The sequence below is a fragment of the Betta splendens genome, chromosome 5, assembly GCF_900634795.4.
Source record: "Betta splendens chromosome 5, fBetSpl5.4, whole genome shotgun sequence".
NCBI lineage: Eukaryota > Metazoa > Chordata > Actinopteri > Anabantiformes > Osphronemidae > Betta > Betta splendens.
Genome location: NC_040885.2, coordinates 6,482,285 through 6,501,691, shown reverse-complemented (window position 1 = coordinate 6,501,691; position 19,407 = coordinate 6,482,285). Strand labels below are relative to the sequence as shown.

At 41.1% G+C, this 19,407-nt stretch overlaps 1 protein-coding gene across 21 annotated transcripts in view; it reads right to left on the bottom strand.

Moving 5' to 3' along the window:
* Positions 1-19,407, bottom strand: part of cadpsa (Ca2+-dependent activator protein for secretion a) — a 174,365-nt gene that overhangs the window by 146,424 nt on the left and 8,534 nt on the right. For all 21 annotated transcript variants that reach the window (XM_055509343.1, XM_055509332.1, XM_055509329.1 and 18 more), the window contains exon 2: positions 13,289-13,402. In XM_055509343.1, coding sequence (XP_055365318.1) covers positions 13,289-13,402 — 114 coding nt within the window. The remainder of the gene's footprint in view (positions 1-13,288; positions 13,403-19,407) is intronic.

The following is a 19,407-nucleotide window of genomic DNA, read 5'->3' as shown; positions in this document are numbered from 1 at the left end:
CCTTTTTCCAATAAAATTAAGTAGAGGACACTGTTTCTTTAACTGTAGGGTTAAAAAAGCCAACAGCAAGTGACTAGAATGATCAGAATCAAAAATCAGAACATTTTGGTTTGGACATTGGCAGGAAAGTCAATAGGCTGAAGATAATGTTCATGATTTGTCCCTGTTTCGTCCATTTGGGTTATAAACTAGATTTTCCCCTTGGTGCTTTATCCCCATCCAGATGAAGGGGCTTGGCTGCCCTAAGGCAGCTGTCCTTGATGACTTTTGTTCCTTAATTTAATTTGTTCTTTCTTTGTTCCTCAGTTTGATTTCCTTGTCCCCTGACTTTTGTCCAGACTGGCAGAGTGTCCACCTGCTGGGAAGTCTTCTGCCCAACCAGCCAAAGCCTGGGGTTTTTATACACATACTGTGCCTATGTCATCTAGTTCTCAGCAATACTTTCTACACTCATTGGTCACTTTACAGTGTGATCAACATCTTGACATCAATGACTGCACAAAATGTACATGTGAACAGACATGATCTGAACTCTGCTTCGCACCTTGCAACGTAACATGTACTTTGGGTACTTCCCAATTGCCTGCTCAGTGTCGGGACATGCTGACACTCCCTGATGTACCCAAATGTGCAGCTCTCACACAGAGTTTGTAAAACAGAGTCCCTATCAAAATCAGTTGTACAGCAGGATAGTCGGGCAGAAAGAGGTCAAGAACAGGAATATAAACTCCAGCAAAGATAGGGGTAAGGACAAGGGAAAGGTGAGGTCAAAAAACAGGCAAGAACAATAACCAGCTGGACTTAGAGTAAATGCTGGAATGCTGATCGACAAATGTGACGAGACTAGACAATCTGGCAAGGTGACAAGGTGAGTGGCTGGACTAAATGCTGAATATAATGACAAACAGCTGTGGCAACACATGACAGGGAATAAAACAAACACAAGACCAGAACTGGATTTCAAAATAAAACCGGAAGTGACACAGACATGGCTACAGAAGATGTGATTCATGACACTCTGTGCTTTCCACCTTACACATTAGTTCTGCAAAGATTTAGATTATGCACAGATTGCAAAAAAATTATCTTGCAGATTTTTTAACACCTGGCCTGGCCCTGGAACGTTTAAACTCCATTTTACCCTGATCAACAGTCAGGTTGGATCCCAAGATGCAGGGCACCCTTCCAGCCTGCGTGGGCTCCAGTAGGGGGACTCCCCCTGTTGCCACCTATACTTCTGGCCCTGATGCGGAGACTTGGGTGTGGTGACTCTCTTTCCTTCCTAGAGAATTCGGGACCTGCTTTCCATGTGAGGATCTCCTGGTCTGGCATTCTCCCTGGGATTTTGCTTCACTTTGTACTCCCTTGCCTTTGGATGTCCCCTTTGGCCCAGGCTCTGACTTGACGTTATCTTCACTGATATTCATTTTCTCACTGAAGGTGCTGTTTCCTGTTCCTCCTGAATCTGAGGTTCACCTATTAGCCAAATTCTCCTTTCCAGTACTGTGGCATAGACTTTCCCGGGAAGGCTGAGAAGTGCATAAGATTTTGGATTGAATCTACTTGATAAAAGAACAGTTTAGGCTATAGAAACATGCTTTTATTCTGAGAAAAATGGTGAGATACGATTTAGGGAAGGGTTGAGTGGACACTGTTTGTCAAACTTTACATACAGTCTTGTCTACATATGATGATGACAGTTTTCATAAAAATTCGAGGGTCTATGGGTGTATGGCAAGCCTGAAGGAAGGTGAGGCTGTATGCTTGGTGAATGGACGAGATGGGGCAATGCCCAACCTACCTAGGAATCCTCATTAGGTGTAGGGAAGAGCCAAAGGTGCTACTGTAGGTGTGTTTTGGGTGTCTTATGGTGTGATGGACCACCATAAACCAAACCAATAATTCAATTTAACTCAATTCAATTTTATTTATATAAAGTAAAGTAAGGTTTAAAACCTCACAACTAAACCCAACAAGTCCCACATACAGCAAGCATTTAATTTGACAGCAACAGTGGAGAGGAAAAACTCCCTCTCTAACGAGGAAGAAACCTCCAGCAGAACCAGACTGGATGTGGGCGGCCATCTGCCTCGACCGGTTGGGGTGAGAGGATAGAGAGAGAGAAAAGCACAGCAACAACAACAAGCAACAACAGAGCACAGGCAGGATGGTAGGAACAGGGACTGGATGCAGGCAGGATGGTTGGATCCGCAGCTGCCCATCACAGACACCAAACTTTGAGTCCAATGATACCTGTAGGTGAGGACAGAGAGGGAGAGAGAGTGGGGGGGAGAGAGAGAGAAAGAGAGAGAGAGAGAGGAGAGAAGCACAACTGCTGGAGAGAAAGAGACAAGGTTAGTTAAACATGGGACAATGATGGGAGGGTATTGGACAGAGGAGGTAGAAGGAAACAGAGGAGCTCAGTGTATAAATTAAGTCCCCCAGCAGTCTATGTCTATTGCAGCTTAACTAAGAGATGATTCCTGTGACTAACAATAATTGCCAGTGACCTGAACCATCTCTAACTATAAGCTTTATCAAAAAGGAAGGTTTTAAGCCTAATCTTAAAAGGTGGAGAGTGTGTCAGCTTCTCGAACCTAAAGAGGGAGCTGGTTCCAGAGGAGAGGAGCTTGGAAGCTAAAAGCTCTGTCCCCTGTTCTACATTTAAACACTCTAGGAACCACAAGTAGCCCAGCGCTCTGAGAACGAAGTGTTCTGCTGGGAGCATAAGGAACTATGAGGTCTTTAAGATAAGAAGGAGCTTTATCATTAAGTACTTTGTAGGTAAGTAGGAGAATTTTAAATTCTATCCTACATTTTACAGGCAGCCAGTGCAGAGAAGCTAATGTAGGAGAAATGTGATCTCTCTTTCTAAGTCCTGTCAGAACTCTGGCTGCAGCATTTTGAATAAGCTGTAGGCTTTTTAAGGAGCTGTTAGGCCATCCTATGAGTAAGGAGTTACAGTAGTCCAGCCTAGAGGTAACAAATGCATGGATCAGTTTCTCTGCATCGCTCTGAGAGAAGATGCTTCTGATTTTAACTATATTTCTAAGGTGGAAGTAGGCGGTTCTGGAGATTTGTTTAATGTATGATGTAAAAGAGAGATCCTGGTCAAACATGACACCAAGGTTCCTCACAGTAGAATCTGAAGCTAATGTTATGCCATCCAGGGTGGCTATCTGACTCAATAGTGTCTCTCTCAGATTTTTAGGTCCAACAGTAAGAATCTCGGTTTTATCTGAGTTTAGTTGAAGGAAGTTTTGGGACATCCAGGATTTGATGTCTTTTAAACAACCCTGAATTTTGACTAGTTGTTCTGTTTCATTTGGTTCCAAGGACATATATAGCTGAGTATCATCTGCATAAAAATGAAAATTAATTGAATGCTTTCTAATAATCTCACCTAGAGGAGACATGTATAGGCTAAACAGAATTGGACCCAGCACAGAACCCTGTGGTACTCCATAGCTAATCCTTGTGCATGTGGAGAATTCATCATTAACATGAACAAACTGGAATCTGTTCAACAAATAGGATTTAAAACCATCCCAATGCTGTTCCTTTAATCCCGATTCTATGTTCTAGTGTCTGTAATAGAATTTTATGATCAATTGTATCAAATGCAGCACTAAGATCTAACAGGACAAGGACAGAAACTAGACCATTGTCCGAAGCTAATAGAAGATCATTAGTGACTCTAACCACAGCTGTTTCTGTGCTATGATGTTTTCTAAATCCTGACTGAAAATCTTCGTACAGGTTATTCCCACTCAGGTGGTCAGATAATTGTTTAGCTATGTTTTTTTTTCCAGAATCTTGGAAATAACTTCTTTAAGTAATCTGGTTGGGATTGGATCTAAAAGACAAGTGGACGACTTGGAAGAGTTAATTATTGAGGTTAACTCCATATGAGTTATGGGGGAGAAGCTGTCTAGGTAAGACAGAGGATTTAATAAATTTAAAGTTGATGGATCTAGACAGTGCTTTCTGTCATTTGGAAGAAGTCGCTGTTGAATGTTTTTTCTAATGATGATAATTTTATTAGTAAAGTAGTTCATAAAGTCATTGCTGCTGAGATTTAAGGGGATAGTAGACTCAATACAGCTTAGACTCTTTGTCAGCCTGGCTACAGTGCTGAAAAGAAACCTGGGGTTGTTTTTGTTTTCCTCAATTAGGGAGGAATAATATGTTTTTCTAGCAGCACAAAGTGCTTTTTTATATTTCATTAGAGTGTCCTTCCATGCAATGCAGTTTACATTTATTTTGTTGGAACGCCACTGTCTTTCTAGTTGTCTAGTCCTTTAGTTTAGTCTGCGGATCTCTGAGTTATACCACGGAGCTAACCTCCTCTGATTCACTGTCTTCTTCAAAGGAGCCACTGTGTCTAACATTATACGTAGAGAAGCTGCAGCATCCTCTACAAGACAGTCAACCTGTTCATAAGGATTAAGGTGACTGTTCTCTGTGTATCTACAAGAAATTGAGGCAAAAAATGATGGAATTATCTGCTTGAATCTGTCAGATAAACATCTGCTATACAGTAGTAACACTTCTTTCCAGCTATTGTAAGGTCAATTATGCTAAATTCAAAGGTTAATAAGAAATGGTCAGATAACAGAGGGTTTTGGGGAAGAACTATTAAATTATCAATTTCAACCCCATATGTCAGGACAAGATCGAGGGTGTGGTTAAAACGATGAGTGGGTTCATTTACCTGCTGTGTAAAACCAATAGTGTCTATTAAGGAGCTAAAAGCAGTGCTGAGACAGTTGCTGTCAACATCTACATGAATGTTAAAGTCTCCCACTACAATGACTTTATCTGTGCTAAGAACTAAGTCAGATAAGAATTCAGAGAATTCAGTTAAGAACTCCAATATGTAGCAGGAGGACGGTAAACAATACAAAACACAACTGGCTTCTGAATTTTAGAGTCTGGGTGAGAAAGGCTCAGAGTGAGGCTCTCAAATGAGTTATAACTATGTTTAGGTTTAGGAGTAATTAATAAATCTGATTTATAAATTGCTGCTACACCTCCACCTCTACCTGTACGTCTATGATAGTTGATGTGACTCATTGGAGTCGACTCATTTAAAGTAACATATTCATCCTGATGCAGCCAGGTTTCAGTGATACAGAACAGATCTATGTGATGGTCACTTATCAAGTCATTTATTAAAAAGGATTTAGACGAGAGAGATCTGATATTTAATAAACCACACTTTATTAACTTACTGTTGCTTTGTTCTGTAAGAGGAACTGTTTTGATGTTTATTAAATTCTGGTAAGTCACTCCTCTTTGATTTGTTTGTGACTTGTATAGTTTAGGTGGTCGGGGAGCAGACACAGTCTCTATGAGATAACTAAGACTAAGAGTGGGTCGCGGCTGTAGAGAACATGCAGAGAGGCGTGTAAGACTGCGACTCTGCGTCCTGGGCTCCACTCTGAGTTGTCACGGAGTGGGGAGGCTAAGCAACATGGCCATGTTACTAGAAAGCAGAGAGGCTCCGTTCAACGTGGGATGGACGCCGTCTCTTCTAATCAGCCCAGGTTTTCCCCAAAAAGTGCTCCAATTAGCCACAAAGCCCACACCGCTTGCAGGACACCACCTAGACAACCAGCGGTGGAGCGATGACAGCCGGCTATACATGTCATCGCTGGTCACATTGGGGAGGGGTCCAGAGAAAACTACGGAGTCCGACATTGTTTTGGCGAACGAACACACCGACTCAATGTTAGTTTTAACATCGTCATTACAGTCGTAGCACTTCAATGTGTCAGCCTTTACGGCAATCTGTTTGCATTTTCAGCGCGGTATCACCGGGTTTTTAGCGCGTTGAAGCTGTGTTGCGTCTATTTGGCCTATAGGTGGCGATCAGCCCCCACACTGGCCTTTATGAGGCTGTCTTATCCTTTTGTTATGTAGGCCCATGTAAAACTACGTCACAACGCCTCCGTGGTGTAATGGTTTGTTTATTGTTAACAGCCTTGACGTGTCAATTTTTTACCCCGGGTTCAAATCCCGGTGGAAGCAGGAGTTGTAATTACAGAACATTTTTATATTTTCGCATACAAGATAGGCTGCCTGTATTATTTAGCAGAGCTACAGCCATGTTCACAAGAGGTTCACCAGCCGCTTTCGGCAGTGAGTCATACACGGACGTTGTTCTGCCCGCTTTCATGTAGACACGGAACTCTTCAGTTTTTTTAAACGTAGATTTTGTTAATTTCATTATTCATTTACAACAACATGCAAATGCTAAAAATTTTCTGAAAAGATGACTGTACACCCATCAAGTTTGGGTGAACAGAAAACGCTTGAAAGCGTTTCCGTTTTATATTTCGTTTATTTCGTTATTACTCCTTTCACCTTTACCACATAAAGTCATTGCAGAGCTACAGCCATGTTCCTACAAAGTTAACCAGCTGTTTCTTTCGTTATTCCCTCTTTCATGTCCGTCTAGTGAATGAAAGTGGGCGGGGCCAGCCACGTCCCAGAGCAGGGACACTGGGGGAAGGGGAAACACGCATCAACACGCAGCACACAGATCTGCGTTTCTCTGCTGCTACAGCCTCGGCTGCGTTGGGTTGTTAGTGTCCCTTTCACCGGTACCATATGACATGTGTTCCTGCGAAGTTGATCAGCTGCTTTCAGAATCAGAATCGTTTTTATTCCCCAGGTTTGAACAGGGCAAACATTTTTATTATTTTTTTAAATCCCATACGGTTTGCACTGTAACGTCAGTTACAGTCAGTACAGTTTTAATAAATGTGCATTAAAAATAAAAACAATAAATATATATTCCGTTTCTTTCGTTATTTTCCCTTTCACCTGTACCACATAAAGTCATTGGAGAGCTAGAGCCATGTTCCCAAGAGGTTCACCAGCCGCTTTCAGCGGTGACAAACGCATGGACGTTGTTCTGCCCGCTTTCATGTAGACACAAAACTCATCAAAGTAAAAGCGCTTACCTTTGCTAGGGGACTGATAGCCCCGCCCACTTTTATTTATCAGACAGATATGAAAGTGGGAATAACGAAATAAACGGGATGTAAAGTAAAATGCTTTTGTTTTGTCTACATCAACGCGGGCAAATCACATGTGAACGTTTTATTTTTTCTGTAAATAAAAATAATGTTTGCCCTGTTCAAACCTGGGGTATAAAAATGATTCTGAAAGCGGCTGATCAACGTTGTAGGAGCACATTTCATATGGTACAGATGAAAGGGAGACTAACAACCCAACGCAGCCGAGGCTGTAGCAGCAGAGAAACGCAGATCTTTGTCCTGCGTGTTGATGCGGGTTTCCCCTTCCCCCAGTGTCCCCAGAGCGGGGACACTGCTACTGCTGTAGCTCTGCAATGACTTTATGTGGTACAGGTGAAATGAGTAATAACGAAATAAACGGAATATAAAACGGAAACGCTTTCAAGCGTTTTCTGTTTATATTTTTATTGCACATTTGTTAAAACTTGATGGGTGTCTCTCTTTTGAGTTTTGTCTTCGGCTAAATAAGTGTAAAACAGTCCTTTATTACTCATGCAGAATCAATATATGCAGAACAAACAACTTGCTGCATTAATGAGTCGGAGATCTACTGAGTCCTGGCGTCCTGGCACCACAGAGAGAGTTTATTACAATTTATTTATTTTTATTATATGATATTCTCTACACGTTAGCAGTGGTAGTCTGCCAGACTTGTGTAAAATATCATAAGAAGAGCATTTTAAAAAGTCAAGTGAAAGGTTTTGGCGTCTCACAGCCTACGTAGGTGCAGCTGATCACGCGCCCGATCTCCCATGGAGCTTTTCTTTGTCTCGGAGCTTCAGTATTTTACACCTATTGACTGAGTGGAGACAATATGTTAATGTCTCTGTGCCAATACGTAGTAGGGGATGGGGTTTGAAGTTTGCTTTGCAACTGAATCAACATCAGAAGCCGTAACTTGCGCGGAGCGAGTTCCAAATCCACTGTGTTGCCTGTGTAATAAAACATTGTTTTCCTGCAGATATTGTGGTAAATGTCATTACGGTAAAGTATAATAATGCAGCTTCCGTTTAAAGGGCACATTGTCTATGTCTTAGTGTTTTAACTGTTTAATTGCACCAAATCGTTGAAACCAAATGAGAAAACGGAAAGCGGCTTTAAATCTTTTCAGCTCGTTTTTTCGTTTTTAACACGCTGCTTTGAATAAATGCCGTTTATTTCTTTTTAAATCGAGAAACGGAAAACGGTCTGTGTATGTTCCAACTGTTTGATTTATCCCCCAGAATAAAATCTTTATTTCCACAAAACGAGAAAACGGAAAACGGATTTAAATCTAATTCCAGGTCTAGTTTTGAAAACACTGTTTTCAGCTCGTTTATTTGGTTTTAACACGGTGCTGTGATTAAATTCCGTTTTTCGCTTATATCAAGAGAAATAAGGAAGCGGATGTTCTTTGTATTTTATTTTCTGGACAATTTACCTAGAAAACTGCTTCATTTATTCTAGAGGGGGAAATCAAACATAGAACGTACACAGACCCGAAACAGTACTTACACACGAGGACATACTGTATAAAGGCAGCAGCGAGATCAGCATTTGACAACAAACACTAGCGCGCACTGACAACTTGAGCCTATGAATAGGTGGCTCCTCAGCACCATCGTTGGAACGTCACATCACTGTCTGCTTCAGACGGTGACGCCACTTCCCCGATTCTCTCGTTGCCTGCATTATCACATACATACATTTCTGGTTAAGCTCTACCTGGACACATCATCTGTCATTCGGGCTTTTCATTCAGAGTCAGAGCAAACTATAGGTCATTGCGGTCGGAGTAAATTTTAAGAGTTTGGTTAAACTTAAACGCTGCTATAACGAGAGAACAACTTAGTTTTTCGTTCTCTGCTTTTTTCTCACAACGTAAAATCAGCTTTAAATCCAATTTCGTGCCTTGTGCCGAAAAAACAACAACACTTGAATTCCGTTTGTCGCTCATATAAAGAGAGGACGAAACGAAACAAATCCAGTTTGTTTTGTATTTTTTCCTCATGATCAACAAACCAGAAGACGATTACAGATATACATATAAAATACATTTATAACCCCGATTGATGAATATATATAGATTCCTATTTTATGTTATTATACTTATATTATTCTATTGGATTGGCTGGAGGAGGGACTGTGTCTCTCGGCTGGCCTGAAAACTGTGTAAAAACATCAGCAGCTTCGACAATTGACAACAAACACTAGCCCACACTATAGCGAGCAAAGACGCATAATAATCTATACTATTTTTATTAATACATTTATAAAAAAAATTAAATATAATATAAAATGAACTACTCTACATTTAATGATACAATACCATGACATCGTTTTTTGTGCTTAATGTGCAGACACAGAAATAAACAGTCGGACCTCACATCTTTGCGTCACCTGGTGGTTAAAACCAAACTAGCACCCTGATTTTTTTCAGCTGGCTGCAGGATTAAAAATCCTTAGTCGGGGACGCACCCGTGGCGCGCTGGCGACGCGCACGTACTGCGGTAAAAAAGGTGGTCGCTTTGAAGTGCTACGACTGTAGCTGCTGCGTGTATTACGATCTTAGCGTACTTACGTTTATCCTTAGACAGGAGCTTAAGATAAGACTCAATGTCGTCCGCTCTGGCCCCAGGCAAACACTTGGTGAACCGTGGGCGCCTGCCTAAAGCTACGTTTCTTACGAGCCGTGACCCAGTCATTGCCCAGCTGCCTGGGACCTGCCGGGGGACTGGTAGCAGCTAAGCTAGGAGGCTCCGCACCGGCTAAAGGGACCTGGCTAGCTGGCCTGTTTTCTAAAGTGCGAAGCCGAGACTCCAAGTCTAACAACCTCGCCTCCAACCCTGCAACTAGCGTACACCTATTACAGATACCATTACCATCACTAAAGGAGGCAGAGGATAAGCTAAACATAAGACACACCGAGCACCGAACAGAGCGAGAGGGAGAGGAAAAGGGGGAAGCCATAGCAGGAAAGTAAGCTAGGAGCTACGCTAGCGGAGAAAACACTTAGATAACAGTGTAAATTAGCAGGACGTTTAATGAAAGAAAAAAAGATGCTTGAGTGTTACAAGTTTGTTTTGCAACTTTTAGCAGTCGCTATCAGATATAAAACGATAATATTTAGAAAAGAGCGGAGAGTAACGCTGTACACACACAGCGGCAACAAACCCCAGTAACCGGAAGTGACCGTCAGTCAGCCAACCACCAGAGTTGATGTAATGTAATATTGTATAATAAAATTATTGATGTAATAAAATAATTATTACATTTTTTTATTCAGTGCAAAAATAAAAAGACAAAGTAGAGCAGAACACTATAAGTAAAAGGGCCAACAAAAAAGGTCAACAAAACTAAACTGAAGTGTGCGTAATCAAACATCAGGAACAAACACTTGATAAAGATAACTGGCCTGCTGAACACACAAACAGACGAACATACTGTATATACTGGCTGATTAGGCCATCAAATCACACAGGGATAACTAAGGACAAATACCTACTGAACCCAATAAAAAACATCGAAGCAGATAAGTCAGTAAGTCAAAAACACTTATCAAATTAATCTAAACAATTATATTTAAATAATAATTCAATAGAATAAAGAACAAAACAAACTGAACCAAAGCCTAAATCTCCCCTCGGACGAAGTGTGGATGTGCACGTGGCAATATGTACACGTATCTTAAGTATTCTGTTAGGAGGAGAATAGCTTATATACACTGAATAACCTATTAATTTGATAATCAAAGAAAGGTGAAAGATGCCTGAACCGACTGCCAACAGAAAAATCTTAGGGTAGACTGTACCAGTTAAAATCTTGTGACAAGCATCTTTTTCTTACCTTTTCTTTTCTGTTTTCTGGGTAAATTGTTTACTACATTACCACTTTGCAGTGGGTTTTCTGTGAACTGTATTGGAGATGCAAAATAATTTTTTCTTTAGTTCTTCCATTCTCCTTTACTCTCTTTCAAACACACAATATCTGTTAACATGAAGCAAAAGTCAAGGATGTAAATGGATAATCTCTTAAATATCCCAATGTTATGCTTTGCATGAGTTGTGCTGCCACATTAACTGACCAGGACATGCTACTCAACGTCTTGCTCTACCAGACCATCACAGGTACTATTCCCTGTGCTGCTCTCGTAGCCTTAAACCTCCACATGTCCTTCTTTACAAACAGTCAGTCTGGATCAGTTTCCAGCAACTTGATTATACAGAAACGTGATTTTTTTAATGAAAATATTCTACACATGACAGATTATTGAACTGTGTATGCCTATTAGTAACTAATCCTATTCTGTAAATACTACATTTCAGGTTTTAAAAAATGTAATCAGTGGGCAGGGCATGTTTCAAAGCAACATATAATAAAATGAAACAGGATGAATTTTAGAAACTCTAAACAATATGCAGACAACTAATCTGGATTACCTCGTGTAATAAGCACATGCTAAAAGTAAAATTACAACTCAAAAAAATCAATCCACTGATCCTAAACATTTTAGGAAAATGTACATGGACACCGTAAAAAGACTGACCTTTGACCATGCTTGGCCTTTCAAATCTAGACAACAACACGGTGCATAATGTTAACTAAAGTACACACACACCTCACCAATCACGAATCAATTTTCTTTAATTTCCTTAATACACTGTTTCTTTAAAACTTGGCAGAGGCACTGGCTGCTTTATCTTGTGTAACAACATACTGTCACGGAACGGCAGAGAGAGGACCCAAATGCTCAGTGCGGATGCAGCAGACAGATGGAGTAAGAAAAAGGGCTTTAATACGGAATCGTAGTCTCAGACAGTCCAGGTCATACACTTGCAAGCATGAATATAGAGGCACAGAAGGAGCAGGCTTAATCACTTCCAGAAGACAGGCACGGTTCGGTAACAGAGTCCACAGCATACAATACCAAGTCAGGATCAGGCGAGGATCAGAAGTCGGTAACACAGAACGGGATCAACCACGAAGTGAGCTGACAATGGAACGCTGGAAAGTGACGACATACGTACAATGATCTGGCGGATAACTAAGGTAACAGGTGGTGGTTAACTACAAGAGGTTGATTACTGATCTAAAACAGGTGTGTGTAATGAGGACCGGGAGTAAAGCGGGAACTGCTGTGGTGTGACCAGAAACGGAAGTGCTTACAAAATAAAACCGGAAACTGGAACCAACACCTGACAAGGTAAAACAGAAAAGTCCCTTCAAAAATAAAACTGAGAACGAAAACCTGACACATACAACCTCATTGTTTTACTGAGGTTGACCTATTAGATGCAGTCATTTTAAATGAATGCAGTTTATAACGACTCCATTCGGAGCTGTAGTTTCTGCTGCTGTTTAATGGTATTGCATTAAACAAATGTTCAAAGTTCTATTTCATGAAACACATCCAGCAGCAGGGGCACGAAATAGATAGAGATAGAATATTCTATATAGAATATTCTGTATCCAGTCTTCTATGTGTGGTTCCTGGAATAAATAGCCACACATAAATCTGTATCAATGTTGCAAGCACTTTGAGAATTAAAAATGATCATACATCTTAAAATGTATGATAATTAAGTACAGGGGATGATTCACTGAGAGTCCCAGCAGGAAGGTGATGACAAACCAAGAGATTGTTCTACTAATTTATTATAATGATAGTGAGAATGAGAAGCTTTAACCTGCATTATTCCTCAGTCTTAATATGTCTCTTATTAAAATTCTGCTTGAGCATTATTACTTGCACAGAAAGGTTGTACCAGCACCAAGGCCTTGCTGTTTCACTTGTTATAGTTGGCTTCTTAAAATGTGGACGATAAAACCACTGAAGTTCAATTCACTGCGTGTCACTTTACACACTTTTGAATGTGAAGATGCAAATGAACAGTGCAGTGTCGACTACAAATTAGAGGAAACTGCATCACATTATTTCCCTCCTAGGTTCCTAGGAGGATCAAGCTGACTGAATTCTGGCCATTTAGGAGCACATTATTAATACAGCTCTAAGGAGCTCAGCGCACACTCTGAATCATTTAACAGAGCCAGGACAAGGTAGCTCCACTGAGGTTTAAATAGCTTTCACCCCATTACTGGTCTTCCTGCTTGAGCAGATTCATAATAAATTAGCATTGGCTGTGCTAGGAGATGTTTAGTTTTTCAGACATAAATAAGCACAGAAAAAGCTCCAAATTCAGCAGGCTTGCATATATACTAAACTGCATACAGTTCATATTTTTAATGATGTGATACAAACTCACCTCATAATAGCTCTGGACTGCGTTGATGAAGGCTTCATCAGCCACAATCTGTGTATCTCCATTTAAGAATGCCTGGAAACGTTCTTTGACTGTCTGGAGTTGCTGCTTACTGATCTGAGAAATTAAACAAACAGGCAAAATAAAACATAAATTACACTATAAATTGCACAAGATGGAAACAAGTCACCAAAGTGGAAAAAAACGTTATATGTAATATAAACCACAAAATCTATTAATACAAGTGAAGCTCTTCTGATGAGAACAGTGAGGAGAGGTAAAGAAAAGATACACAGGTTCAAACAGTATACAGTAACAACATCTGCTAAATGAGAAACCCCACTGGACTCATACCTGTTACACCAGTGATCCCCAACCCCCGGGCCGCAGACAGGTACCGGTCCGAGGGTCAATTGGCACCGGGCCGCGAAAGAAATCTCACATTATTTCCATTTTTTTTATTGCGCAATTCTGAACGATATTATTTTGGGAAATTACCACAATCTCTTGGCTAAATCCCCCTAGGACTTGGTCTTGACACATGTTAAGACCTTGTCTCGGTCACGTGTCTTACAGGCTCCGGTCGGTAACACGTAACACAGTACCGCTAAATTAAAACCCCCAAGCTAGCGAACACGTTTCTTTGCACAGCGTAAAAGAGCCAATGAGGCAGAAGAAGAGCCAATGACTACAAATAAAAAGAAAGCTGCATTGAACAGACGATACCAGGAGTCCTACCTGAAACATGGACTTCCTGCGACTGGTTGTTCCAAGTCCGCTCTGCATAATGTGCAGCGACTGGTTCTAACGGGGCAATCAAGCCTTCAAGCTGCTTCATCACTTCAAGCATTCTACATGTTAGGCGATGTTACGAGGATGATGCTAATAAAGCTGCACACATGGTGGAGGCACGTTTATTATTATAAATAGAAAATACATAAATATATAATATATAATACATAAATAATAATTTTAGTTTGTTAGGGTTATATTTCCGCCTCACCATAAAGACCGGCCAGTGAAAATACTGTGACACTAAATCGGCGCGTAGCACAAAAAAGGTTGGGGACCACTGTGTTACACCACTATGAGATGCATTCATTGACTGGCTAAAACCATTATGAGTAGCTAAAATCCCCAAATTGTAGGATGCAGTACATCACACATATGAGGCTTTAAAATACGCACAGTTCCAAATTTAATTTCTAATCAATAACAGCTAGAGATAGGTAGAGATTGAAGTTTTGAAGTTTAGTTTTGTTTCACACAGTTCACAGCTCCATTGTTGGTTTACAGATCTGATCATCCCGCCCCTGCTTACACTGCAGTGGTGAAACAACAGACATCACAGGTTAAAACAGTGAAGATCTGGACAGAGGAGGAGACAGAGCAACTAAAGGACTGTTTCAACACCACAGACTGGGACGTTCTGCAGTCCACATGGGGAGCACATTGACAGCACCACACTGCATCACAGTCTATATAAATTTCTGTGTGGAAAACACTGTGCCAACAAAGACAGCACATTGTTTTTCTAACAATAAGTCCTGGGTTACTCCTGAGCTGAAGGCTGAGGGCGATTCTCTCGCGGGACAAAGAGGGACTTAAAATATAACATCAGAAGGTGCAAGGACAGCTACAGGAAGAAGCTGGAGCATCGCCTGGAGCAGGACAACGTCTGTGATGTGTGGAGGGGACTGAAAAACATCTCAGGCCACTGTGAGGCTGGAAATGGTCACCCGGTCACGGGTGACCAAGCCCGGGCACATGAGTTAAATCATTTCTTCAACAGATTTGATTGCACCAAGCCCCCAGTCTCCATCCACACGGCTCCCTCTTCACACCTCTCCAGTCCAGGCGTCTCCTCCCAGCTGCAGCTGTTCACACCTCAGCACCACACAGCTCACTCTGCCTTTCCTTTGACCACAACAATGGGACCCCCCCCCAACAACCCACAGCTCCAGACCAGCCACCACCCACACCCCTCTGCCTCACTCTGAACCAGGTTAGCAGGGAGTTAAGGAGAACAAAGGCCAGGAAGGGCCCTGAGCACATCAGCTCCAGGCTCCTGAGGGAGTCTGCAGACCAGCTCAGTGAGGTGGTCCTCTCATATTCAACCTGAGCCTCAGCCTGGAAAGAGTACCAGTACTCTGGAGGACTTCCTGCCTGGTTCCGGTTCTAAAAGTAACCCGTCCTAAGGAGCTGAACCACTTCAGATCTGTCGCCTTAACCACTCATTTGATGAAGACCATGGAGAGGATCGTCCTCAGCCTCCTCCGCACCCAGGTGAGCTCAGCACTGGACCCGCTGCAGTTCGCTTATTGATCAGTCATCAGGGTGGATGACGCCATCATCTACCTGCAGCATCAAGCCCTGTCTCACCTGGAGTCATATGGAAGCACTGATGGTCATGTTTTTTGACTTCCCCAGTGCTTTTAACACCATCCAGCCATCACTGCTGAGGAGGAAGCTGGAGGTGGCAGATGTGGACACACATCTGGCTGCTTGGACCATCAACTACCTCACAGACAGGCCACAGTTTGTGAGGCTGCGTGACTGTGTATCTGATGTGGTAGTCTACAGTACGGGGGCACTTCAGGGGACGGTTATCTCCTCTTTTCTGTTTACACTGTACACATTGGACTTTAAATACAACTCCCACCACTGTCACCTCCAGAAGTTTTCTGATGACACCGCTATTGTTGGATGTGTACCAGCAAAACAAAAGAGCTCGTTTTGGACTTCAGAGGGTCCCCTCCACCACACACACACCAGTGAACATCCAGGGCTCAGACATTGAGACTGCGGAGCTGCTGCAGGTCATTGCTCCCACAGACATCAAACTGGACAACATATCACAGCACACAATTTGTTGTCTCCTTTTCTGTTGGTGTTTTACTGGTATTACTGTTGTTTACTGTTTTTCTCTCACCATTATTACTGTTGTTTCCTTTTGCACAATTATTTCTACTGCTGTTATTTACTGTTTCTCTTTGTGCTGCTGCTGTAAACAGAAAAATTTCCCTGTTGTGGGACTTAGAAAGTCATATCCTATCCTATCCTAAAACAAAGTAAACTGAGCTGTAATACAGGCAGTCACCACTGAATTATACTTCAAACTTTTGTTTTAAATTGGCCACCTGGCTTTGCACATGTGATTATAGTACATATCCCCTCATATAATATTGCTGTACAGTGGTGCTTCGAGAGAATAATTATCAAGTAGGACAACAATAGCACACAAATATGTTCTTTTTATTTTACAAGAGCCTGTGGCAGTGTAATAAAATGTCCAGTAAAAGCCTCATTTCCTGCTTAAGGACTCCACACCCATTGGCCAGTTGCCATGTGCAGCCATGGTAACTGTTACTATGGTCACTGCAGCAGAGAAAGCAGTATGAGATTACAGCTTCCTTAATGGGGGTTAAAGTTTGCAGTTCAGCAGAACCAACTGTATGCTACAGTGTATCCATCATGCAGTGTGTAACGTGTGTTTTTTGTGTTCTTTTTGCAAGCAAACCAAAACCCACTGTGTACTCAATCCATGGAAACAGGCTGCTTTATGGGAATTTGTACACCTTTGATCGTGAAAATTCCCCAAGTGATTTAGATGGACTAAGAAATATAATTCTGACAGAGTACAACACTGCCATATGAATTACAGTCCGTCCAAAAATATGACACTAACTGGTTATCAGTATTGAACAATATTGCTACACTGCAGCAAATTAGGCTAAAAACAATATGTTTTAAAATACTAATGGTCATCAAGAGAGCATGAGAAAAAGGTTAGGCCAGCACACTCCCTTGCAAACCTGTCTATAGATGTGACATGATCACAAACTGTGGGAGAGGAGAAGTAAAGCTAACAGGCCACCAAACAGATTCTCAACAGATTATTTTTCTCTGGTTACACACTAAATGAAAACATACAGATAAATGTGCATTCCCCAGGAGCAACCACTCAGGGGACTGAGAATAAAGCTCCAGTCCAGTACATGCCATCTGTTATAAGGTAATACTCTGTTGCTACTGCCACTCCAAGGAAAATATCAGAGAGAGGAAGAAAATCTCCAGCAATGGCTGGATAACAGAAAGGGAAGAGTGTGCCATCAAAATAACTCCACATGAAACAGCACTGAATCATAATTTGGTTCATGTGTGGTTGCCATGATTTGTATCCCTTGAACATTATTCACACAACATTTAAACAACCTTATATAGCATATTCATGAAATACTCTTTTTGTGGTCCACATAGTAAAGTACTTTAAATAGTTTCTGACACTGTTTGAGAAAATCAATTGATCTGAACCCTCCAGGAGCAGTTACATTGTGACTTTGTTTTATTGGAATAGCAGTTATCCTCATAATTTAAAAAAAAATGCTTGCCACCCCAAAATCCTAATATTTATTTATTCACTACTACTACTATCTCTTTGCACTAGTGAAAGCACTGGTTTTCTGCACAGTGAACACAAGACGTAGAACCTGACAAAAGGTTTGCTTACATTCTCCTCTGCTTGCAGGAAAAACTTCCTCTAAAATCATAGAGCACTGACAGATCAGCAGAGGTGAATGGATTCCTTTTAAAATTGTGTTTTCTAAAGGTCCTGAAACATGAGTTGCTTTTAAAGCAAAGCAGTGCCTGGGCAGTGCTTAAGGTTGGACAGGGCAATAATTAACAAAAACACAGCAAACACTTCTGCTATCTTAACCTAGCTGCTGGGTCATCACTGCACAAAGCACACATTTGGTTGTTTTGACCCAAGTTCTGGGTTGTTCACAAAACACAGCCTTGTGAAGCCATATAGCATTATTGTTATGTTAAATCTTATCTTGTAGGAAATTACCCTACACTGGCTTATTTTATTTACACGCCAAAGGTTCTGTTCACCAGCAACTGGACTTGTTTTTTCTTCCCGAATGTCACCTTCTATCAAAGAAAAAATGTATCAAATACAAATTTTGGGAAAATTAAGTTCAGAAATGAAAAAAAAAAACAGAACATTATCGAATAAATTATAATATAACAATGTCGTATATTATACAGTATATACAGCTTCTGCACATCTCCTGTTCACCTAATTTTCCTGTGAACTGTACAAGTTCTGTAAAACAATTTAATCTTATCTTTGTTTTATCCAACAGCATTGAAGCAGCATATTAATAAGAAGACACTGTACTTCTGGAGAATGATTATGCAGTTGCTTGACCAACTGACACAAATAAAGGGTTAGTATTGAATCAGAAGGTTTGCTGGCTAATTCACACTTTATTATTATTATTATTATTATTATTATTATTATTAAATACCTGAGCATATAAAGGCGTAGTAATGTACTGTGCTCTTCATCAAGTCTTTGATTTGTCTATATTTAACACACTGTACTTCTGCAGTTGTCTTGACCTGTCTGAAGTGATTTGATGTGAGTCACAAAGAGGACTGTAAAAATACAGCACTGTAAATTCATTAAAGTCTCATTTCCTATTGTATGGCAATTTAATGAACATGCCTGGGTTTGTGGGTTGCCAAGACAACAGTATTGCCAGACAGCATTATGCCAAGTTTAAAGTTTGGTGCAGGAGTTTGACCTTTAATTACATCAAACTATACCAAAGCATTGGTATTGTCTGCAGACTAACTTTGTGGGAGCAGTTTGGGAAAAGCCTCCTCCTGTTCCAAAATGACCAGCGCACCAGTGCACAAAGCAAGTTTCATAAAAACAAGGACGCACATTAATCACACACACACGCACGCCCTCACAGATGTTGGTAGAGCAGCATTTACCCTCCTACGGCAGGAACACGCTTGAGCTCCCTGTGATGACATAACATCAAATGGGCGCATAATCCCAGATTACGCTCAACGACAGAAAGTGTCCATCAGCATAGATTGTTACTGAAACTAGAGCTTCTGTGTTCTGACAGCTTCAAAACAAACCACCCACTCATTGCTGGCACAGCATCAGCTACTGGTGAGTCTGTCAAATTTAAACTGCAAGGTCAATTTCTTTTCACCAGTCAGCAGGCATTTAACACCAACAAAATTTGTATATCTCTCTTCGATGGCATCAAACTATTTTTTTTATATTTTGCAGATAATGTGAGTATGTAGATTTT